This window comes from Coenobita brevimanus, chromosome 87 (genome assembly GCF_032717465.1).
Source record: "Coenobita brevimanus isolate Jiangsu-jjx chromosome 87, ASM3271746v2, whole genome shotgun sequence".
NCBI classification, from domain to species: domain Eukaryota; kingdom Metazoa; phylum Arthropoda; class Malacostraca; order Decapoda; family Coenobitidae; genus Coenobita; species Coenobita brevimanus.
In genome coordinates, this window is record NC_137040.1 from 857,816 (window position 1) to 882,803 (window position 24,988).

Sequence of the window (24,988 nt, forward strand, 5' to 3'; positions counted from 1 at the left end):
TGGAGAACAAGAGACTGGCTAGGAGAGTATATGAGTGTGGCGGAGAGGCAGTGAAGGTGGAGGAAACCGTGGATGAGGTAGAGGGACGGAGAGGTGAGGTATATGAATGACGGTGGTGATTTGGAGGAAGAACACCGTGATGGAGGAGGACGGAGGGATATGGAAGTGATGGATTCATGGCCACTCTCTCAGGAGTTAATGTTCCAGGTTATACACAGCTACATTTGATAATCTCCTCCATCCTTCCCGCATGTAATTCACTTCACGAACGTATCATGTCAAAGAAAGTCATCTACGGACACAGAAAAATACCAGGCTTCTCCCATCTTAGTTGGGTTAACCACAAAAGGGCTGCGAGAAGAATTGGTGGAATATTAGTCGAACTTGTATCCTTGACTGTAAAGGCCCAGCACAACGCCCTCACATCTGCCCACAGACCCAAGCCAAGGTCGCAAGCGGGGGCCCAAGCTAAAACTATTTTCCATGAGGGATGCGAAAAAAAAAACAAAAAAATCTGCGATGGGGTTATACAAAATCTCCATCGACTGTACGATATAATCATGTCTTCTTTTTCTTCACTTTCCTACTACTAGATGATTTATGATTTAGTAGTGGAAAAGGGCTTTATTTTATTTAATTAATGAATTAAAAACCCAGTCTTTAACCCCCTCAGCATGATTTTTTAAAGCCACCCACTTATTTTCTTGATCTTGGAAGAGACTCCTCGTACAGAAGAAACGAGGAAAAACGAAATCACTTTAGAAATATACAGGCCATGAAAAAATGCTAGGTAGCCTCCTAATACCACGAGACTGTGTGTGTGTGTGTGTGTGTGTGTGTGTGTGTGTGTGTGTGTGTGTGTGTAAATGCTGGGAAGCCTCCTACTACCACGAGATCGTGTGTGTGTGTGTGTGTGTGTGTGTGTGTGTGTGTGTGTGTGTGTGTGTGTGTGAGAGAGAGAGAGAGAGAGAGAGAGAGAGAATATTTGCCCACTACTCCATGTTTGGGTCTTAGTTGGGCGGGGGTCTATGCACATGAAGGCTGACAACGGACCAAGAAGTGGTAAGAGCAAGATTAAACTGGATTGCTGTAAGACGCCTACTAGGATGAGGGCAATAGAAGAGGAGGAGGAAGAAGTAAAGGAAGAAGGAGAGGAAGAAGAAGGAGAAGAAGAAGAAGAGGGGGAGAAGAAGAGCTGCTGTCGATGGGCACTGAAACTGAAAATTATCCGTAGGTCGACAAGGATGGAACTAAAATAGACGTGATTGCACCAAAACGCCTGCAGGGATGAAGGTGAAGCTCTCCAAAGCGATCAATACAATTAAGCCGTTTATAGTAAGCCAGCAGGAAACGCTTCAAACTTAAACATAACTCCATCGTAAATCAGAAATATAGAAAACATGATCACTGCCCACGTACGTAAAATGAGGGACACGGGGAAGGGATGTGAATACGAAGAGGGATGGGAAGAGCGAAGAGGAAAACACAGTAGAGGAGAGACACTGTAGACGTGGAAGTGTATAATCATCATCATCTTCAGCATCACAATCATCATATTTCCACTATCATGAATGGGATGAGAAGGATGAACATAAAAAAAAATGGCTGGACGACAGCAATGGTGGGGGAAAAAATGAGACAGAACGAAGGACGGGGAGAAAGTTTTAGCGAGGGTCGTTTATATCTAACAGTTATTCGTACGCAAAGTAAAAAAAGATACAGAAAACTGGGAATGAAAAACACGAAGCATAAACAGTTAAAATATAAAAGAAATGATGAATCAAAGAGAAATGATGAAAAAAGTGGGTGAGCAATCGAGTACGAGAACGATTTGTTTACATTTGGTCGTACGCCCGCCAGCCGCACACCAAAACAATAATGGCGTCCGGGTGAAAGTGAAAGTGTCATACCGGCGGCAGCGCGCGACCTGGCAAACATTAACTCTCTCCGTACGATGACATTTTATATATTTTAATCGATTCGTGTTATCTCTCGTAGTCAAGGGACCACATGTATGATTTATCCACACCACAGACGGCTTCATATAAATTAGGAAAGGTCTTACACTCTGGAGGGGTCAAGGAAGTATAATAACCTCTCCATTTACGAAAGTCCATTCTACTGTAGACTAAGTAAAACACACAGGAAGTTGGAATATAATAAAAATGTCATGGAACTGAAGGGGTTAATTCATCCTACCGTCAATTTGGCCTAGGGTTACGTTTTTAAAAATTAGTTCCACAGGACAGTTTCATTCATCTTAGGAGAGATCTGGTGGTTAAGATGAATGTCTTGACCAGTTCAATGTGAGGGCCAGTTTCGCTTATTATTCTTGACATCGACTCAGTTTTACCGCATTGCTCTCTCATTTTCGGAACAATTCTGTTTTTCAGCTAGCGCCAGAAGATCTTAATTTCGCTAACTGCCACATAGGAACCCTCGCATGATCGGAAGTTCTAAGCTCATTTTACTCTAACTTGACCTGACTAAAACTGCCATCTCTCCACCTTGGATGCCGCGTTGTAACAACAGATTAACACTGGTAGATGGTGTTAGTCACGAAGAAGTGAAATGGAAAGGAGGTAAAGCCTTCTTCTGCCACTGACCAACGTGAAAAAAAGCTACAAAAGGGCGATAATCTGGGCGAAGTTAGATTAAAATCAACATAATACTCATGTTTACATAAGACTATTTTTTTTGTGTGTGTGAGGGTGCGTCTTGGGGGCCTAAGTGAGGGATTTCTCGTAGTGAAGGGGTAGACACTCTCCACTGTCACCCTGAGAACAATAACACCTTGGTTTCCTTCTTACTATAGTCTGCTTTCATCTGACGGAACTGGTCTACTCTCAACTTGAATACTACTGTAAATCAAAGTTACATGAAATTCAATGAGCCTAAATTAAGAGGTACGAATGAGTCTCCTTGGTTATTATTCAAATCAATCTCCAATCTAATACACCTAGCCATCAACTAAAGGTCTAAGGTCTAAGCTAAAAATCACCTGGTCTTTCATTAACGCTTTCATTACTAGAAGTCAGACCTCTTAAATATAATCGCCTGTTGGTATGAAGAAAAAGATAAATATATAGATATATATCAAGATTGAAAGGGTTGGATGAGACGGAGGGATGGAGTGGAGAGGTATAGGAGTGGAGAGGTATAGGAGAGAGGGGGTATATGAGAGAGGATGAGATGGAGGGATGGAGTGGAGGTATAGGAGTGGAAAGGTGTATGAGAGGGGTGCGTGAGCGGGGGGAAAGGCAGCGAAATGGCAGGGGACACGGTGGCATGGAGGCGATTTGTTTGTGGCCACCCCTTACGGGATTAAGGCGTCTGGCTATAGACAGACTGATAGATAGAAAGAGTTAAAATTCATCCCTGCCACCACCTGACAGACTGCATTCATGGCAGGGCGGGGCGTGTGGTAATGAAGGGGTTATTGGAGTGGTGGCAGGTGTGGAGGGATGGTGGGGACACAGGTGGAATACTAAACAGGTGTGGTGAAATGCTGGGACCCTCACCCATCACCGCGGGAATGTACACAAATAACACACACACACACACACACACACACACACACACACACACACACACACACACACACAAATAAATAAACAAAAAGACTGTTCACTGCCGTCAACAAAAATAATGGGCGAAATGGAGGGAGGCTCACCCATTATCACGGGAATGTTTGCGAATAAGGAATACAAAAATAAATAAAATAAATTAATAAAAAATCTAACTTCCTACGATAAAGGTCCAGGTGGAATTTCAACGTAACCCCTTCAGTCTTGGGTAGTTGTTCTTGAGATGAATTAAGAAAAATCGTCTCCGTGGTGGCAAGGGGTGGTGATTGTTCCTTCTTCACCCTCTGAGTAGCTGAATAAAATCGTTTGACATTAAAACAGAAGATTCTCCTGTCTCCTCACAAAGAAGGGGTTATGGTAGAATTCCGGTACTGGGCAGAATTGCAAACTACTGAGCGAAAGAAAGCAAAACCAATCCCTGGCTGAGTCAGGGCACAGTGTGAGAATTTCGAGTTGTTGATAAATTCATATCTAATATTTTACAAGACCCATCATCGTGTCATAAGACTACCCTCTCTAATCCCATCACATCAGCCCCGAATGATACAAGCCTGGCATGTTATTCAATAAGGACATTGGGTATTAATGCCCAAGTGGTGATGTAGGTTGGTGCAATGGTGCATGCCGCCATCTATTCCGCGCAGGAGAAATACTAGGCCCAAATAGGACACATAAAAACTAAAGAAACTAAAAACTAACAACCGTATCAGGGCCATTAATCGACACTGCTACATATCCACCTTGTCGGGATACCTCATTAGGCCGACTATAATGTAACTGTGCTGAGATATTTGGCATGGAGAGTGTACGGTACAGCTCAAGGTTACTTCGCCTCTCACTGCCCACAGACACTGCTAGCCTTCACTGCTACCGGAGGGCGGAGAGGGAAGTGGGGGAAGGGAGGACACAGGGAAGAGAAAGGGAACAGAATGATTAGGGGAAGTGCAGGTGGATGGATGGACAGATGGATGGAATGAGAAGAGGCAGTAAAGGTGGATGGATGGAGAGACAGATGAGAGAACAGAATGATGAGGGAAAGTGGTGATGGATGGCTGGATGGGGAAGTAAAGATGCATGGATGGATGGAATATACTATGACGAGGGGTGGCAGAGGTGATTCAATGGATGGATGATTCAATGGATGGATGGATAGATGGGCTGAGGGATTGATGGACAGACATAGTGTTACAAACCAAGAAACAGAGAGAGAAGAAAACAGCAAGATAAGTGAGTAGGAACAAGCACAGATGGATATACGGTAGAGACAGGGGGAAAAAACTGCATGACATAGTGAATGGGTAAAGACAGACAGAAATAAACTGAAAGGAAAAAGAATTAGAGATAGAGACAGACAGATAAACAGATACGGTATATCAAGGCTGCCTCGCCTCTCACTGCCTACAGACAATGCTAACCTTTACTGCTACGAGAGAGAGAGAGAGAGAGAGAGAGAGAGAGAGAGAGAGAGAGAGAGAGAGAAGATGAAGAAGGGAGGGAGAGAAAAGGAAAAAATGAAGGAAAGAGGGCGGGAAGGAAGGCATAAGATGGAATAAAGAAAAGAAGGAATGGAAGAAAGATGTGGAAGGAAACAGGGAAGATGGAGGCAAAAATGTATATAGGAAAGAGGAGAATGATGGCGAGATGGAGACGAAAATTTATGACATGAATTAAGATGGAGGAAAATGGAAAAAATAAAGGGTGCGAAGAAGCAGGAAAGGATGGAGGGAAGGATGGAAAATATTGTGAGAAAGACTGACAGAAGGCGAGACAAGACGAACGAGGGAGGGGCACTGAGAAGGAGGAGATGGGAAGGACTGAGAAACGGCCGAAGGAAGGATGAAAGAATGGAGAGAAGGAAGGAGGAAGGAAGGATGAAAGAAGAATGGAGGAGGGAAGGAAGAAAGAAGGACAAAGCAAGAAAGGTGAGATGGAGAAGTGACGCATGAAGAAATGAATGAAGGAGGCAAGGAGAAGGAGGGAAGAATGATAGACAGAAGGATGGAAGAAAAGAGAGAAGGATGGAGGGCGAACGAATGGAGAGAAGACAAAAGAATGATGAAAGAAGAAAGGGATGAGCAGAGAGGATGGAGAGAAATATGTTACTTGAACAAAGAGGAGAGGAAAAAAAAAAAAAAAAGAGAGATGGAGGAACTGGAAAATGGGCAAAAAAGTTGATCCCTTTGTGCTGACAGAGAGAGAGAGACAGACAGACAGACAGACAGACGGAGAAAGCCATCCTAAGTATCTATCCTTCATCCTCATTCCCATCCCTCCTCCCCTTCCCCTATCCTCCTCCCCCAGTTCACTCCCCTCTTCTCAGTCAGTCTCTCTCTCTCTCTCTCTCTCTCTCTCTCTCTCTCTCTTCTAGTGACGCCCCTGACTGGTGTGGACGTGGGTGTGGTGAGGAACTAGCGAGGACCACTTGTCCACGCCCACACCCACACTCGTACCCACACCCGCACCCACACCTTCCCCTACACCTAAACCCACACGCACATCCACACACACCACAGCTTCAGTATAAAATAACCCACATCTACATATATATCCATTCCTCACCCACATCACAACAAACACATCCCACACCTAAGCTCAACAAAATAACTACTCTGGATAGACCATTCATTACACTCTCCAGTCTCGTGTCTTGCGGGGACGGCTGAGTTTGCTTTTGTAAGAAGATACTTTAGCTGCCTTATATTACAACTCAACCAGGTAATAAATGAACGAAAAAAAAAGTATGAAAGAAGATTATGGGAAGTAGAAAACAACGAACGGTAGTCACTGGTAACGCTAAGCCGTCCCCACAACACACGAGAATTGAGAAGCGTAATATACAGAGTACCCTATTAAGCTATGATTCTATGCACCATTACTCTTCTTATATCCCCAAACCGCCTCCATCACACCCACAGATCCCACACACCACTAATACCACCTACACCCACACCTATCCACACCTCTGACTCGTACGTTAACACCACTTCCAGTAAACATCAATAAACGCATCCATATCCACATCCACACAATTATCCACACCACATACCAATAATTCCACTCCCACCTTTACACTAATTAAGTGAACAACTGTACTGGCAAGATAATCACACACACACACACACACACACACACACACACACACACACATACGTCGAGTAATAAACTTCCACGCGGGTATAATACTAATAATGCAAAACAATACCATCATACCAGCACGAACAAAATCCTCCACAACCAATTCTGAAAATACCGTATAAAGCCAAAGGACAGAGAGAGAGAGAGAGAGAGAGAGAGAGAAAGCTAGGTCATCTCGTAGGCAGACCCACCATATATGGGTAACTGGGGAGGTCTTTTTTTTTTCTCTCTCTCTCTCTCTCTCTCTCTCTCTCTCTCTCTCTCTCTCTCTCTCGCAATGAACGAACATACCTACCTCTCCGATTACCTACTTACCTATCTCCCTACCTGACCACAAACTACCTACCTACATCCGCTTGTTCCCATTTATCTATCTATCTAATCATCCACCTGCCCAGTTATTTTTAAATCTACCCAGCTACCTACAAGCCCTGCTACAACAAACGTACTCTTTTATTTGCCCATCAAACTACCGACACAGTTGCCTACTAACCTACCTACCTACCTACCTACCTACTTACATGCTCATTCAAAGGGAAACAAACATTCCTACTAGACATTTTTCAAGACAGTTCGTTCCTGTAAACTTGGAGGAGATTATCGTCTTTTTCCAGCTTAAGCCACGTAGATCAAAATACTGACCATGTATTTATTTAACCTCATCCCAGTAAAAAAACTTACCGCTACATACCTACCAACCTACAAAACATTCAAAAGACCTACCTACCTACCTACAAAATAACCTACCGACCTACCTACCTACATAATAACCTACCTACCTATCTACCTTCCAACCTACACAGTAACCTATTCAACGACCTATCCACCTGGCCAATTACTACACACCTACCTACCTGCCCACCTGCTATTACCTTCTTTGTCAACACTTTCCTTTCTTCCCTTCCTCCCCCTCCCTCCTTCCCTCCCCCCTCCTTCACCTCCATTCATTCTGCCATTCCGCTCTCCCTCCTGCCTCCTCTCCCTCCATCTCTTTCCCTCTTACCTTCTCCCCTTCCTCTCTCTCTCTATTTCTCTTCTCCGACCCTCCTCCCTTCTCTATCACCTTTCACCCCTACCTTCTCCTATTTCCCTTCTCTTCCCTCCTCTCCTTTCTCTCTCTTCCCTCCTTCCCTTTCTATCTAACCTTCTTCCCTCCCTCCCTCCTCCCTCTCGGTCTCTCTCTTATCTTCTCCCCTCCCTCCCTTCTTCTCCCTTACCCCTTCTTTCCCCTCCCCTTCCCCTCTTGCCTTCCCCACTCCCTCACTCCCTCTATCCTAACCCCTACCCTTCCCTACTTCCCTTTCTCCCTCTGTCTTTCACTCCATACTCCAATTCAGCCTCTCTCTCTCTCTCTCTCTCTCTCTCTCTCTCTCTCTCTCTCTCTCTCTCTCACACACAGACACACACACACACACACCTGCCTGACATGTGTGCGACAGAGACAATCTTGACCATGTACGGTAGTTGGGAGGTGACAGGGAGGAGGGAGGGAGGGACGGTGTGTGTGTGTGTGTGTGTGTGTGTGTGTGTGTGTGTGTGTGTGTGTGTGTGTGTGTGTGTGTGTGTGTGTGTGTGTGTGTGTGTGTGTGTGTGTGTGTGTGAGAGAGAGAGAGAGAGAGAGAGAGCGGGGTCGGACTGATACAATGAAATGGCATCTTTCGAAATCGCATAGAAGGAAAAGAGCCAACAAAAAATTCTACGTATTTTTTGTTTTTTTTTTGTTTTGTTTTTACGTACAGTACATTGCACAGATATTGTTAAAAACCTAGGGTAATGGATCGCCCTCTTTCAAAAATCCCTGTGGGGTGGGGACGAGGTCTAAAATGTTTCCCATAAATGCCTGTAACAAGAGAAAACAAATACATAACGAACAAAGAAATAAATATATGGTATCGTCTCGTTTATAAAGGCTCCACCATGCTTAAATGCGTCTGCCCTGGCCACCCTATGCCAGGTATCTACTCTGCTCGATCTCCGACAGTCTCTCCACGCAGTCCCCCATCCCCGAGGTCATACTCCATGACCATGCCTCAGGTCCCCCCCTGGTCCGGCCCTCGCAACCCCACCCTCGACGTTCACACCTCTCACCCTCCGCACAAATCATCAGCAAGCATTCAAACGCATAAACTAAAAGGCGAAAAAATATGAACAAACTGCTTGATTTCTAAAGGCCCTTCCTGATGTCAAGAGAATGGTCTAAAATTAACATGAATATAACTCAGACATCATTCCAGAGGGGTCACTGGAGACTTTCAAGCAATCTAACCCTTCTATACTCCTTTCACGCTAACTTGGCCCACATTATTCCCTTTTATTGCTCATTTCCCGTAGTTCACTGGCAGAAAAACTACAATGCTACGGCTCTGCATCCTTTTCACAGCAGTTCTTCGTGACTAGCACCTTATTCTACAATTAATTTTAGTTACAACTCAGTATACCTGACGCAGATGTGGTAATTTTAGGCCAAGCAAGAGTAAAACGTGTAGGTAAAATAAGATTGTGTGTGTTGGTATGCAAGGAAGAAGGAATCAAAGGCTAGGATGGAACTAAAAACAGGCTTTCTTATGACTATACTCTGTTCACTTTAAACAGGCGTAAAGCTGCCATCTCTCCATCCCGAATGCCGAGCTCTAACGACAAATTAACACTAGAACCTGGTGCTAGTCACGAAGATGTGCCATGGAAAGGATGCTGAGCCCTAGTATCGTCAAATTCTACCACTCAGTAACAGGAAACAAGCTGCAAAAGGACGAAAATCTTTGCCAAGTTAAAATGAATGAACTATTGAAATGGGACTTGTAACAGCACAGGGAAAAAAATATTAAGTCTGTTTAATTTTTAAGATGATGATATGTGGGAGAGGATGACCGCGATAAGGAAATGAGCAATAGGGCCAGGAAGAGAGAGAGAGAGAGAAAGAGAGAGAGAAAGAGAGAGAGAGAGAGAGAGAGTAATCGATGCTCCCTCTCCCAGTTGATACGATGCTGCTCCGCCCTCCTCTCTCTCTCTCTCTCTCTCTCTCTCTCTCGAACCACTTTCCTCCCTCCTTCCAGCCCCAATTTATCTCGCTCTCGTAATCCCCCTCCTCCTCCTCCTCCTCCTCCTCCTCTCTCTCTCTCTCTCTCTCTCTCTCTGTACTTCCTATCACCGTCATCTCCATTTCATTCTACTGGTCTTACCCTCTTCCCCCCCCCCCTCTCTCTCTCCATTCGTTTTACCTCCCTGCCTCTCTCCTCTTCCTCCCTCTCTCTTCTCCCTCACTTCCCTTCCTCTCCTTTGTCTCTCTCTCTTTCCCCTCTCCCAACCTCTCCTCCTCCCTCTCTCCTCTCCTTCACCTCCCTTGCTCTTTTTTTTTTTTTTCTCCTCTTTCTCATTCATTATTTTCCTCCCTTCATCACTCCTCCCAATGTCTTCCGCCTTCCCTCCCTCCCTCTTCCTCTCCCCTCTCTCCCCCTTCCCTCTCTCCCTCCCTCCTCCACTTCCAGCCTTCCCGCTTTCCCCTCCCCTTCCTCCCTCCTTCCTCTCCCCTCTCAACCCTCCCTTCTCCTTCCTTCCCCCCTTCCCTCCCTCTTCCTCTCTCCTCCCTGCCTCCCTCCCTCTCTGTCTGTGTCTGTCCGTCTGTCTGTCTGTCTGTCTCTCTCTGCGTCACTTCCTGGTCCCCTCTTTACTTCCTTTCCTCACTCCCTTCCTCTCTTCCTTCTTTCCTCTTTTCCTATTCTCCTTCCATTACCACTTCCCTCTCTCTCTCTCTCTCTCTCTCTCTCTCTCTCTCTCTCTCTCTCTCTCTCACCTTCAATTATCCTCTCTTCCCTCTATCTTCCTTCCCTGTCTTTCTCTCCCTTCTTTCACCCCTCCCTTACTATCTCAATTTCTCCCTTTATTCCTTCCATTCCTTCCTCTCTTCCTCCATTTCCTTCTTCTTTCTTCCCTCCTCTTCCTCTTTCCTCTATGTTTTTTCTCCCTCTCTCCTTTCTTACTGCCTCTCTCCCCCCCTCCTTCCCTCTTCCTTTTTCTCATTCATACCTCTCTCCTGTCTTTTCCTCCCTCTCTCCCTCCCTCATTCTTCCTCTTTTCCTCTTCTCTTCCCTCTCTCTCTCTCCCTCTTCCTTCTCTTCTTTCCTACTCTTTGTTACTCCTTCCTATCATCCCTCATGTCCTCCTCCTCCTCCTCCTCCTCCTTCCCTCCCTCTTCCTTCCTCTTCCTCTTCCTCCCAGTCTCCCTTCCTGTCTTTAACTTGTCATTCTAAGTTCCTGTTTATCTCTTAACTGTCTGTTGCTCCTCTCTCTCTCTCTCTCTCTCTCTCTCTCTCTCTCTCTCTCTCTCTCTCTCTCTCTCTCTCACACACACACACACACACACACAAATTCAAACACTCAATCTCACACTCCACCTTCCTTTCATCTTGTGCTCTCTCTCTCTGATCCCGTCCATTCCTCTGCCAGCTCAGTAAATACCTCCGTCCTTCTTCCTGCCACCCATCTGTCTCTCTCCGTCTCTTCTTATCTCCCTCCACGTCCATCATGCCTCTCTTTCCCTGTCTATACCTCCCTTACTGTCTCAATGTACCTACCTACCTATTTACCTACCTACCTACCTACTTACCTACCTACCTACCGACCTGCCTGCTTCGATGTCCTAACCTACCTTCCTTCCTCCTGCCTGCCTTCCTAATTCCCTTACCTACTTACTGCTTGTCTGCTTATTAACCTACCTTTGTCCTGTCTGCCTGCCTCTCTCTCTATGTATGCGTCTGCCTCTTTGTCTATCTACCGGCCTGTTTGTGTGTCTGCCTTTTTGCCTACCTGTCTGCCTACCTACTTTCTACCTCTCTGCGTACCTACCTACCTACTACCTATCTATCTACCAATCGCCGGCTTTCTTAGCTTTATACTGTCTGCTTGCCTGTGTGTGTGTGTGTGTGTGTGTGTGTGTGTGTGTGTGTGTGTGTGTGTGTGTGTGTGTGTGTGTGTGTGTGTGTGTGTGTGTGTGTGTGTGTGTGTGTGTGTGTGTGTGTGTGTGTGTGTGTGGCCTGGTTTGTGTTCACCAATGCATGTCCTGCTTGCTGTTGTTTGTTTACTTCTCTCTCTCTCTCTCTCTCTCTCTCTCTCTCTCTCTCTCTCTCTCTCTCTCTCTCTCTCTCTCTCTCTCTCTCTCTCTCTCTCCAAAATGTTATTCACTTTGGGTTTGATATTTTCGAACTGAAGAGAAAAGACATGACCTCATTAACCTCTTTTAGTCCAAATTATTATTATTATTATTATCATTATTATTATTATTATTATCATTATTATTATTATTATTATCATCACGATTCTTGTTATTTACACAGTGAGTCACTTACGTCAACTGGATGGGGACGTGAAGGTAGCAGGGTGTCTTCTTCCCAGTCTAGCATCAACTTCACAAAAGTCTTTATTTTCCGATTTAAAGAAGACAAATATAATACCGGCGTCTTTCAATCCATCTGTTTATCTATCTATTTATATAAACGAAGTATATATAAAGGTCTCAAGGAAAGTAACTCTCGGAGGTAATTTTTGGGATAATCTCAATAATAAATAAATAACAAAAAACAATAACAGTAATTCAATCAATCAATCAACTTAGCGCCAATTTTCAAACATCAGGGAGCTATAATCACGCATGACTTTATGAATCACGAAGGGCAACATTTTCCCATTGAGGTCATCACTCATTATAACTCCAAATCGGCTTAGAGTTTGGACTAATGTTGACGTATCATTAATTACTCAAAAATTACCCCTAATTATCCTCCTACAATTTGGGTTACGTTTCAAAGGGACAATCTGTACATATCACACGTGTATCATGGCAACCAGGAAACTACGACCAAACAATTAAGTTACAAGGTCAAAATCTCAAACTGAAAAGCACCTCTAAGTAACAGCCACCTCAACACAACACTTTGTTCTCCTTAACTAGGCAAAGAGTTGCCTTCTTTCCATCTCGAATGCTGAGTTATAACAAGATTTTAACACTAGAATACTCTGCTAGTCATGAATAAGTACAAAAGAATGGATGCTGGTCCGTAGTATTGATTTATTCTGTCAATCGGATCCAAGATAGAAGGACGTACAAGGACAAGAACCTGTGCCAAGTTAAAGTGAGTCAACTATAGGTCATGTCTACGTATCAAACCCTTGCGTTAACGGACGCCTCGCTACAAACTGGATGTTTCCTGTCTTCATAATTTGAGCCGTATTCTAGACGGCGAGAGAGGCTTCCTAGCACCTCTTCCTAAGCAGTTTATCTGTATACTCCCCCTTAACACTCTCTTTTGTTTATTCATGCCGTTTTAATGCCTCTTCTCTGTTATTTATGTCGTTTTAATATTGAAATAATGAGTCAATAACAGAAAGGATGATACTGAAGTGTAATGGGTAGAATAATTCACAGGGGAAAAGGTGTTACGATGTCTCCAGGGCCTATTAGTCTTTGGGGATTTGTGAGAGAGAGACTGGATTGCAGTGGGGGGGGGGAGGATTAATGTGTTGCTATAATCCTTTCACCTTATCTTGGCCCAGATTTTCGTCCCTCTGCAGCTTAGTACCCGTAGCTCATTGGTAGGAAAGGACAATGCTACGGCTCTATACCCATTCCAGAGCACTTCTTCGTGACTAGCACCATATTCCTGTTTCATTCCTTGTTACAGCTCAGCATTCAAGATGGAAAGAGGACAATTTAAGGCCAAGTTAGAGTGAAAAGAGTGTAGTAATGGTGTTGTGTGGTGATGGTGTGGATGCTGAAGGGGGTGTGAAGGTATCAGGTTATTGAGTGTAACGAGAGAGAGAGAGAGAGAGAGAGAGAGAGAGAGAGAGAGAGAGAGAGAGAGAATGTACTGGTGTTACTGTCAGCGCATAAAAGCACACATGAAAGTTATGTATACCTGCTTGTCAAGGTGGGGTGTGTACCTGTGTGTTTCTGTATACTTGGGTGAAGTTCCTGTGTGTACTAGTGTGTAACTGTATACTTCTCTGTGTGTGTGTGTGTGTGTGTGTGTGTGTGTGTGTGTGTGTGTGTGTGTGTGTGTGTGTGTGTGTGTGTGTGTGTGTGTGTGTGTGTGTGTGTGTGTGTACTTGTGAGAATCTGTATACCTGTGTGTCAAGGTTCTGTGTGTGTTTGTGTCAATGTGTTTTGTGTATCTGTGTGTACCTGTATCAAGGCATTGTGTATGTATATAGTCACCTCTGTGTACATGTATATCTGGGTTTGTGTGTACCTATATGTCAATGTGCTCTGTGTACCTTAATGTCAAAGTGTTCTGTGTACCTGTGTGTCAAGGTGCTGTGTACCTGCATGTCAAGGTGCTGTGTGTTTGTGTACCTGTGTGTCAAGGTGCTGTGTGTACCTGTGTGTCAAGGTGCTGTGTGTACCTGTGTTTCCGAATGTCAAAGTGTGTACATGTGTGTCAAGGTATTAAGTGTGTATCTGTGTGTATTTGTGTGTACCTGTGCTCCAAGATGCTATGTGTATAGGTGTGCCAAGGTGCAATGTGTAACTGTAAGCCAAAATGCTGTGTGTACCTGTGTGCCAAGGTGCTATGTGCACCTGTGTTCGGGGCTGCTCTGAGGTGTACACGAACAGAAACACACACACTGGTGGCTGGCTGGCAACTGGTAAGCCAGGGTGTGTGTGTTAAGGTCAAACCCACACACACAGCTGCCCCGCCTCCCACACACACACACACACACACACACACACACACACATTAACACCATGTTCTATTTGACCTGTGTACTGATATAAAGGATCCCAAGATGTATGACAATGATTTTATTTTTACTACCTGCAGTGGATTTGATTCACCTTGGGGGAGATCTTTTATTGACTTATTATGATTAAATGACTGACTGGCCATACTGAAAAAAAAAAATCAGGGCAGCATAACAACATAGGTCCTTGGGAGGGGTCAGTCAAGTCTACTGTATAATTAACCCTCCTAGTTCGGAATCTCTCCTGAACTGAATAAAATTGTATTAAGATAGCAAGAAAAAACTGAACTGAAGATTGCCAACATTGTCTATTTCTCCTAAACTTAGTGTGAAAATTGTGGTAATGAACTTCAATCGTGACGTACACACACACAAACACACAAGCATCCAGACAATTATCACTCCACACCCACACCTGGCTAACCGGCTCTCCCTCTCTCTCTCTCTCTCTCTCTCTCTCTCTCTCTCTCACACACACACACACACACACACACACACACACAAACCTCCATTAATTCATAATTCAGGCCCTTAATAAAAGTGAAGCGAAAAAAATTACATAAAAAAAAAAATTATCCATCATTCCCTCAAATTAAAAAAGTAAAAATCCGGTGGAATAACTGAGGTCATTGGACGGGGTTAAGGTGTGTGTGTGTGTGTGTGTGTGTGTGTGTGTGTGTGTGTGTGTGTGTGTGTGTGTGTGTGTGTGTGTGTGTGTGTGTGTGTGTGTGAGAGAGAGAGAGAGTGAGAATGGCCAGGAGTAGTCAAACCTGTTGTAAAATATGACTAGTAACCAAGAAGACTCACTGCTACCTCATAATTACGGGTCACTGCATTTCAGGCTACGACATCAGGTAATTTACAAGTTAAAAGAATATCGTGTGGCAAAACTTCCAAGCAATTTACAGAGTTCATTATAAAAACGAAAGACAAAACGACATAAACGTATCAGTAGTTAAACGAGCTGGTCAGTGTATAATACAAAAAACTAAATAAGAAAGTCAGTATGAAATCAAGAAAAAGGGCAAGGTTTAAAAAAAAAAAAAAGACCAAAAAAAGGGCCAACTACAACAGAGTTCACAGAAAAAGCATTATAGTAGGCTACTTACATTTTTTTTAAAAACATGAGCTCAAGGGAATTATCAGTGCTGCCTAGTGATGACCTATGCTGTACCGTTAACAGACTTGACTAAAAGGAGCTCCGCTTCGTTCGCACAAGCAGTGAGGACTGAGACGGAGTCCAAGAGGATGAGGTGGCTCGAATCTATGGAATGTTTACGTATGGCGCTGTTTGATGGTTTGGCTAATGGCTTTTTTGTTCTTACTGACCGACCCAAGTGCTCATGTAAATGAACCCTTAGCTGGAGTTTAGTTCTGCCAATATACAGTACACTGCATTACGGCAATGACACGTGTACTGATCCTACAGGTGTCTGTAGTTCTTTAGGCACAGTATCTCTGAACCTAAAGAAGCTCCTTATGGTACGATTTGGCTTAAAAATACCCCTAATATTTATCTGGGGGTAGAATTCTCGTAGTAATTTAGCTATTTTATTATACGCTGAAAAACTACTCTCACCGGTAATGCACAAAAAATATATACAGCGGCTCTTTTTACTGACGTGATTTGTTCCTTAGGGTGCAAAAATTTGGTCAGTTGTTTACTAACGTACACATCAGTGAAACGTGTACTGAAACCATTAACCAAAACAATTCGTTTAAGAAACTGAATCTCTGAAGGAAGGCTCTAATAATATGAAAGACTCTGGTAACTACAGTGAGGATTAGGTTCCTTTTATAAGTAATGGGAATGAAGGAAAATTTAGTAGTTATGCCAGTGAATGTAGGTTTTGAATACACAGATGAAAAGGATCCATTACAGCTATCCACCTTGATATCAAGAGAAAGCTGAAAACCGTCATGGACCTTTCTCTACACCTGTGTATTGAAAGCCTACTTTAACTGGCTTCACCACTAAATTTTCTTCTTTCATTCCCATTACTGATACTTTTATGTAATTTTGCGTTTAGTTTTTATAATGAACTCTGTAAATTGCTTCAAACTTTTATCACACAATGTTTCTTTTAACCTGCAGATTGCCTGATGATGGAGTAAAGCTGTCTCCGAAACTGTCGGGCCTAATAAACAAGTCGATGTTCTTCTACCCAATGCTGGTTTTTCTCTTCATTATAAGACTCTGCTTTCCCATGGATGCTTCTACTGCCTGTTGTACTGGTGCTGTGATGAGGAGGGGTAGAGTGAGATGGTTTAAACTTGTGGAAAGGATGGGGGATGACAACTGCGTGCGGAAAGTGAGTAGTGTGAACGTTGGGGGTAGGGCTGCGAGAGGCAGACCAAAAAGGACCTGGACGATCAAAGAGTGTGACCTCAGGGATAATGGACTGCATAGGGAGGTTGCCAGAGATCGAACAGCATGGACAGCAGCCATTAGGTGACCAAAGCCGACGAATGCATGTTGGAGGCTTTGTAAACGAAACGAAACAAAACGAAACAGCATACCTGAGTGGTGATGAAGTGGAGGGGCGGCACGAGTGTAGCGGGCGGGGCGGGGGGTGGTGCCTGTGGGGGGCAGAGGATACAGGGTTTCAGCAGCAGCAGTGAGGGTACATAAACAGTGAAACATTTTACTACAGTAAGTTCTCATCAGAAAGTGTCCGAATGCTTGTAGGCAACATACATTTTAAAATACATGACTATAGAATCTGAAAACAGCTCTTCCCATATGAATGACTATGAGCCATGGTTACATCAACGCCAAACCACCGGCTATGTGAACAAGGCTGGGTAAACACTCTGTATCGCTACTGTTGTGGTGAGTATGAGAACAGGTGTATCAGGTGTATCCATGTGTGTTTTACTGACATCTGTCCGTTCCTATATTTTCCTACTGTTGTTTAGAAAATGGCAACTCCAAATACGCTCAATTTCACAATAATGTAAGGTATGATTAGTACAAACTATGGATAAAAAAAAATGTCATGAAACGATCCTATTCCAACATAACCCAACCAACCTGCACTAATAATAAATTCAAACAAGAAAGCAGGTGTCCTTTTTTTTAAAACAAAGATCGAAACAACAGACACACTGCCACAGCCATCATCCGTGTATTAGCCCAAGGGAGAGCAACACAAACATGAAATATAGCCTCTCAAAACGTGTATGGATGAACGATGGCCTGTGTGTGTGTGTGTGTGTGTGTGTGTGTGTGTGTGTGTGTGTGTGTGTGTGTGTGTGTGTGTGTGTGTGTGTGTGTGTGTGTGTGTGTGTGTGTGTGTGTGTGTGTGTGTGTGTGTGTGTGTGTGTGTGTGTGTGTGTGTGTGTGTGTGTTGGGGTAAGGGTGGATGATGGGGCAGGGTGTTGGAATAAATTCATCTATCTACCTATCAATCTATTTTCATCCATCTACCTATGCATGATGAAAGAGTAGCAGACCTGAATGTGGGTGTGCCCATTGGGTCTGAGGTCGGTGGTGTGGGGCGGGGTGGGGTGGTGGTGGTGGTGGCGGGGGTGCTTGGCGGGGCGCAGGGAGGTCAGCAAGGAGGTGAGGGTGCCTCTAGAACTGCGGGTTTCAGGGTCTGGCGGGGTGGCGGTGGTGGTAGTGCGGGCCAATTCAGGGTACCGTACCTGTAGGACCAGTAGCTACCGTCAGACAACTACATTCTGTCCTCTTCAACTTGCCCTAAAAAAATTACCATCTCTTTTATCTGTTACATTATCTCCTCTTTAACTTGGCCTCTCAAAAATACCATCTCTCATAGCTGTTACATTTTCTCCTCTTTAACTTGGCCCCCCCAAAATACCATCTCTTTTACCTGTTACATTTTCTCCTCTTTAACTTGGCCTAAAAAAAATACCATCTCTTTTACCTGTTACATTTTCTTCTCTTTAACTTGGCCCCCCCAAAATACCATCTCTTTTACCTGTTACATTATCTCCTCTTTAACTTGGCCTTAAAAAATTACCATCTCTTTTACCTGTTACCTTGAGACAATACTCCGTCATCTTTAACCTGACCTAAAAATATTCTCTCTCTTGCTACCATGAGACAACTGTATCCATTCTCTTTAACTTAGTCTAAAACCACCATCTTTCTACATGCTACCATGAGACAACTACACCTCTTCCCTTCTACCTTGACCTAAAACTACCATCCTTCATCTGGAATGCAGCAGTGTAACAAGAGAATAACACTAGAATACGATGCTAGCTACGAAGAAGTGCTGTGAAAAGGATGCAGAGACATAGTATTATGCTGCTACTATGCTACTTGGAAGAAGGGACAAAAGGACAAAAATCTCCGCCAAGCAAAGGTGAACGAGTCATACCTGGAGGGCGGCCTCGAAGCTGTGGTCTGAAGCAACAGAGGTTCGATCAGGGGGTCGTGGCTCCACCTTCACCCACGGGGGCTCAGGGGAAGGTGACCGTCTCAGCCGTGGACTCAGCCGCCGCAGGAGTGCCATCAGGCCGCGATGACGCCGTGCTGCAGGCCTGGGACCTGACGCAGCGGAATATGGCAGGGTGCTGGCCTTGTGTGGGGTGGGGCGCGGCACCAGGCGGTCCATGGCGGCCAGGCTGAGGGCGGCGCGGGGCAGGGGAGGTCGGGCAAGACTGATGTCCCTGGTGAAAAACAAGGCTTAGACTCGTATTCTGGCTTGATAAGGAGGCTCTATTATACCTCATTATCAGTGTCTCTCTCTACCTGGTTCGCTGATATACTCTGGCATGTTACGTACGCAATCAATGTTATCCTAAAGGCATAAGTAACATAAAAGGCAACATACAGTAAAGGTGCAATGTACAAATCAATATAGAAGAGGTATTAGAAACCCTCCTCCTTGTTGTTTGTTGACTTGAAACTTGAACTCGGTGGACCGAAGGCTTAAATAAACCCTCAATAACCACTTGGAATACGGACCTCAGGATCAACTCCCTAAATGTGGGTGACGTCCTTTTAGCGTATTCTTGCTGTTACAAACGATTTTCTTCAACTTTGGAAAGGCATCTCTTACTGCCGGGGTTTGTTAATTCACTAAGCAGAATGAAATCGTCAAAAAATGTCGGGGAATAAATCGTCAAACTATGTCGGGGAATAAAATGGAAAAGATGTATCTGAGTGATCTGGATTACGGCCCATTTGTAAGCGACACTGGAGGCTTCCTAGCACCTCCTCCTTGACTATTTATTTTGCATATTATACCTCAACATTCTCATGTATGTAATATTTATCATCTTACCATCATCATACTTTGAATCAATAACATACACGATGATACTGAGGTGCAATGTGCAAAATAAACCTCTAAGGAAGGGGCGTTACGGAATTTCCCTTAGACTTACGAATGCACAAAACCTTCACCTAGAATACAAGCAACAATCCGTTTTACATCCAGGTCCCTAACTGTACAACTAAGTGAAGGGGACATGAGGAAACTAAACCTGGTGTGTCCAACCTGGCACTACGGCTAAACCCCCGCCAGACGCGATACTTGGTGCCGCTGCGGGGTGAGGCGGAGGCGCGTGGGGTCAGCAGCAACGTCACCAGGCAGCCCTCTGACCTACTACACGCTGGGGCTCCTACGCTGACTCGGTGCAGCTCCTCACACGACTTACTGCTTAACGGGGGACCTGAAAAACATACAGAGTTAGATATACTGCACACACGTAGGCATGCACACACACACACACACACACACACACACACACACACACACACACACACACGCACAAACGAACAGAGACTGAAAGATAGACGGAGATATAAATATACAGACGGGTAAGTATGGATAGACAGATAGACATTAAGACGGGTGGACAGACAAATAGATAAACAGATACAGATACATAAAAACGAACAGACATGAAACTTTACACGTCTGCTGCTTTAGTGTTCCTTTATGCTAGGGTCTCAACTGAACTGCGGCCACCGTAATAAAACTAAGGCAAGACGGGAATACTTTAAGATGTTTACGGAGCCACACCTGCCTGGCCGTGACTCACCCAACACACATTCGTGGCTCATCACCGCACCTCACACACCTGTACAGCCAGTAAAAAAAGAAAAAGAAAAAAACATCGTACACCTAGGGATCGATAGATGTGAAAATAAGCGAGTTTTTATAGGACGCTCATGAATCTAGTAACCTCGTGCCTTTACAAAACACAGCACTCAGAATGTAAACTTTTGAATTATTTCCAGTCCTATTTACCTATCTACTCTATTCATTTATCCGTCTATCTATGTATCTATATTAACCTAATGCTTTAAAAAACACAGACCCAGAACGTGAACTCTTGCGCGACTTCCACTCCTATCTGTCGGTCCACTCTACCTATCTATCTATTTATTTATCTACTTACCCATCTTCCTATCTATCTATTAACTTGGTACCTTAAAACTTAAACACAGCACCCAGAATGTGAACTTCCGTGCTATTTCGAGTTCTAACAATTACCAAGGACAATACATGCACTTATAATCACAGGCTGACTCATATATCACAATGCTTCGTCCGCGTGTCACTGCGACAGGTGTGGTAAGGTGTGCGATGAATTTAGGGTTGACTATACACACTCCCACTTGGCCCGTTATCCGCACCACCGTAAAGCCGCGATCAGTGAGGTAAGATTGGATTCGCTTCTTAGATGGTACTGATTTGTATTCTTAGCACCTGCTCCTTCTCACTGGGTTATTTATTTAGCTTCCGTCCATTTATGAGGTATAAATATTCTTTGATGTTTGGAAGTTATATTCTTGGTCCATATATAATGATGAGAAAAGGGTCATGATGATAAATGATGATGATGATGATGATGACGATGGTGATGATGATGATGATTGGTAGTTATATTCCTGGCATCCCCTTCACACGACTGCCTTATACTTACCTCTATTCAAATATAATGATGGGGACAGTGTCATGATGATAAATATTAATGAAGGTGATGATGATGAGGAGGAGGAGGAAGTGGAGGAGAAACAGGGCGACGGTGATGATGATGATGATGATGATTAGAAACAGGGAGACGATGATGATGATGATGATTAGAAACAGGGCGGTGATGATGATGATGATGATGATGATGATGACGTCTTCCTGGTAGAGACAGTTTCACGATCATGAATTTTACGAGTCAGTCCCCTTCAAAATCAAGAGACTAAGCGATAACTGATATAACCCGCGAAAATATACAATGCAGTTAAGGTGTTAGGGTAATGTGTTGCGGCAAGGGGGCGGGGGGTGTAGTTCAGGTGGGCAGTTAAACTCATAAACATTCAGGTCAGGACGGTAGGGCGGAGGGCTAGGTAGGGTGGAGGGTGAGGTAGGGTGAGGGGGGGGGCTGTGTGGCACCCTCCATGACTCACTCTGTTCTGGTTCCTTACCCTCTCGTCCCCTCCACTTTTCCCGTGTTATTTATTGATTTATTTTTACAGAAGATGAACAGAAGAAGGAAAAAAAAAAAACAGATCATAGGTGTCCTCCAAAACCAAGAATATTTTACTCAGCTGAATCACACGACTCTAGGACTGTAATTTCTGTTCCTATTTATCCGTGTTATATTCTCGTTGGTTAAGGAAGCTCCCCAACACCACTTCCTTAGCGATTTACTTTTTGGACATGGCTGGTTAATATCCTTCTGTACGTTACTTTCCTCATCTGAATCCCAGGTGCCTTGGACATGTCGTCGGGTAAGGAAGCTCTCTAGCACCTCTTCCTTAGCGACTTATTTTTTTGGATATGGTTGGTTAGTATCCTTTTGTACTTTACTTATGTAGTGTATGGAGATACTGGAAGATTTATATAACACAGAAGAGGACAGTACGGAGTAATAAACTAAATAAATCGCTTAAGAAACGGCGTTAGGAAGAATACGAGCCTTGGAGTGAAATTTCTGCCCCAATTTAAACCTTTCATGGTCGGAACATGTCTACACTTCTTTCACCTTAACTTGGCCTAAATTTTTGTCCTTTACCAGCTTATGTCTCGAAGTTCAGTGGCAAAAAAAACGACAATACTATGGCTCTACATCCTTTCCATAGCACTTCTTCGTGACTAGCATCATACCCTAGTGTTAATCTATTGTTACAGCTCAGCATGAGAGAGAGAGAGAGGTATAAAATGTACTGAAAGCCGAGATGACTTGGAAAAAGATCCCACCAATACGTCATGAAAAAAGCCTATGGTAATGAGAAGATTTATACAGGAGTACTGAGAATTGTGACAAAAAAACAAAAATCCCATCAAGGCGTCGCAAACACATCTCCCACTGATACCACAACACCAGATCTTAATGTGACCTTCGTAGCGTATCACAGGCGGTGGGTATCAGTGCTCAAAGGGTGATGCTCGAGGGATGCTGGGATGGGCCTCTGTTGGTGTTTGGTAAGTGGACCACTGGACCTTGGGAACGGGCTGCCTAACTTATATCCAGTCATATGCATTACGCTCATAAATAATAGCTAATAATAATAACTAACAATAATGAAAATGGGAGGCAGAAAAAATCAACACTGAACAATTAGGCAAGACAAAGACAAATATAAACTTAGGAACAAAGATAATCTCAGCAAAAGACAATAAAATGTACTAAACAGGCACATTTACAAGCAAGTGCACCACATATCCCAAAGTCTGCTGCTGGTGTCGTATCCCCTCCATGGCTAAACACAAGATCCGTTTTCTCTCGTACATGTGTAACAGGCGTGTGAGCACATTAAACCCCAACACCGCATACCGCAACCACTTCAAAGCCGAAGAGAACACATGACTCTATTATGGTTGCTGTTTTAGCGTCTCGTGGTTTCGTGCCCGCCTTTTTTACACCTCTGGAGCTATAATTTTAAGGGCCAAGTTTGATCATCCGTGCAGAATGTCTCTAGATAACAAGTCCAGGTAAATGTATAGTAAAGGTGCGGCCAAGAGCTGGTATAAGAACGAGAGCATCAGCACCTCCACGGAAAAAAAAAAAATCCTTTGGGAAATGTAATGTGCACTCTGAGAGATAAAGAAATGTGTGTCAGACATTACAAGCTACTCACCAGTATGGGCGTGCTGGTGATGGTGGTGAGACTTCCAGGGCGCCCACAGCCAGCGAGGGCGGCGTGTGGTGGTGGTGGTGGAGGTAGTGGTGGAGGTGGGGGTAGTGTGGTGGTGGTAGTGGTGAAGGTGGTAGGGGTGCTGGTAGGGGTGGTGGTGGTGGTGGGGTGGTGCAGCATCAGGGGGGACGTAGGTTGCACTCCTGGGGGGGCAGGATTTTGGTAACTGTGACTCAAACTTCATAACATCATTCACTGGGAAGGGCAGACAGTGGTGCTTGTGCAGTGGGTTGTGGTTGTGGCCGTGGTTGTTGTGACGGTGTTGATAATAGTGGTGGTGTTTGTGAGGTAGTATGGTTGTGACTGAGGTGATGGTTGTGGTGGTGATGAAGTAGTGTGGTAGTGGTGGTGGGCTCAGGGGGCTTGTAGCAGTTGTGCATGGTTCGTACCTTCATTCAATGGGAGGATGATCATTTTGGCTGATAACTACCACAACTACAACTCGGGGACTGGGCTATTTGTGTTAGTTCATGTATTGTGACTGTGGTAGTTGTGGTAGTTCAAGCAGTGTGATGCAGTGTGATGGTCGTAGTGTTAGTATGCCAGAGGTGATGACATTAGTGTTACTGATGGTAATGGTGGATGTGGCTGTGATGAGGGTGGAGGATGTGGTTGTGGTAGCAGTGGTGGTAGTTACGGTGGTGTTGGTGACAGTGGTAAAATTATTGGTGGCAGGGGTGTTGTTGCTGGTGGTAGTAATGGTAGTTTTAATGGCAACTGGTGGTACTGTTAGAGGTAGTGGTTGTTGTGGTGACAATAACAGCAGTGGTAGTAGTAATGGTTGTAGTGCTGGAGAGTGATAGTTGTGATGGCGGTGGTGGTGGTAACAGTAATGGTAATGTTGACAGCGAGAATGGTGGTACTGAAGTGTTGGCAGTGGTGGTAGTGGTGGTATTAGTGAGTACTGGTGGTAGTGGTGGTATTGGTGGGTAGTGGTGGCAGTGGTGGTAGCCGCAGTGATCAAACAGGTGAGGGAACAGTGAATAACACACAGAAATCAGTGTAGGTGCATAAATCCACTGACAGTGAGGTACAGGGAAAGTGCCAATGTACAGTCGCCACACAAACTCCTGTCCCAAATCCTGCTTCTCTCATCACGGACTTTGAAAATCAGGGTCCTATTATAAGTAGAACAGGAGGCTTCGCAACACCTCTTCCTCAGCGATTTATTTTGCATATTACACCTTATCATTCTCCTGTGTGTTGCTTAAATCTAACACTGGAGGTTTTATTGCCTTACGGGTTAATTATGAGGGGAACCATTTTCGCCCATAAGGTCATCAGTAATTGCAGCTTCGGAGTGGCTCAGAATTGGAATTTTGCTAATGTCTTTTTTTTTAACTCAAACTTAGCCACATAATAACCAGAAGTTTCTCAAAATCCTCTTGGTCAAAGTGTATATCGCTGCTGACTG

The 24,988-nt window shown here is 44.2% G+C and overlaps 1 protein-coding gene across 1 annotated transcript in view; it reads right to left on the reverse strand.

Moving 5' to 3' along the window:
- Positions 1-24,988, reverse strand: part of LOC145410920 (uncharacterized) — an 89,260-nt gene that overhangs the window by 60,798 nt on the left and 3,474 nt on the right. Inside the window, exons 2-6 of the mRNA XM_080280962.1 lie at positions 23,518-23,717; positions 19,931-20,105; positions 18,806-19,097; positions 17,913-18,104; positions 16,977-17,036 (exon numbers count right to left, since the gene is read on the reverse strand). Coding sequence (XP_080137088.1) covers positions 16,977-17,036; positions 17,913-18,104; positions 18,806-19,097; positions 19,931-20,105; positions 23,518-23,717 — 919 coding nt within the window. The remainder of the gene's footprint in view (positions 1-16,976; positions 17,037-17,912; positions 18,105-18,805; positions 19,098-19,930; positions 20,106-23,517; positions 23,718-24,988) is intronic.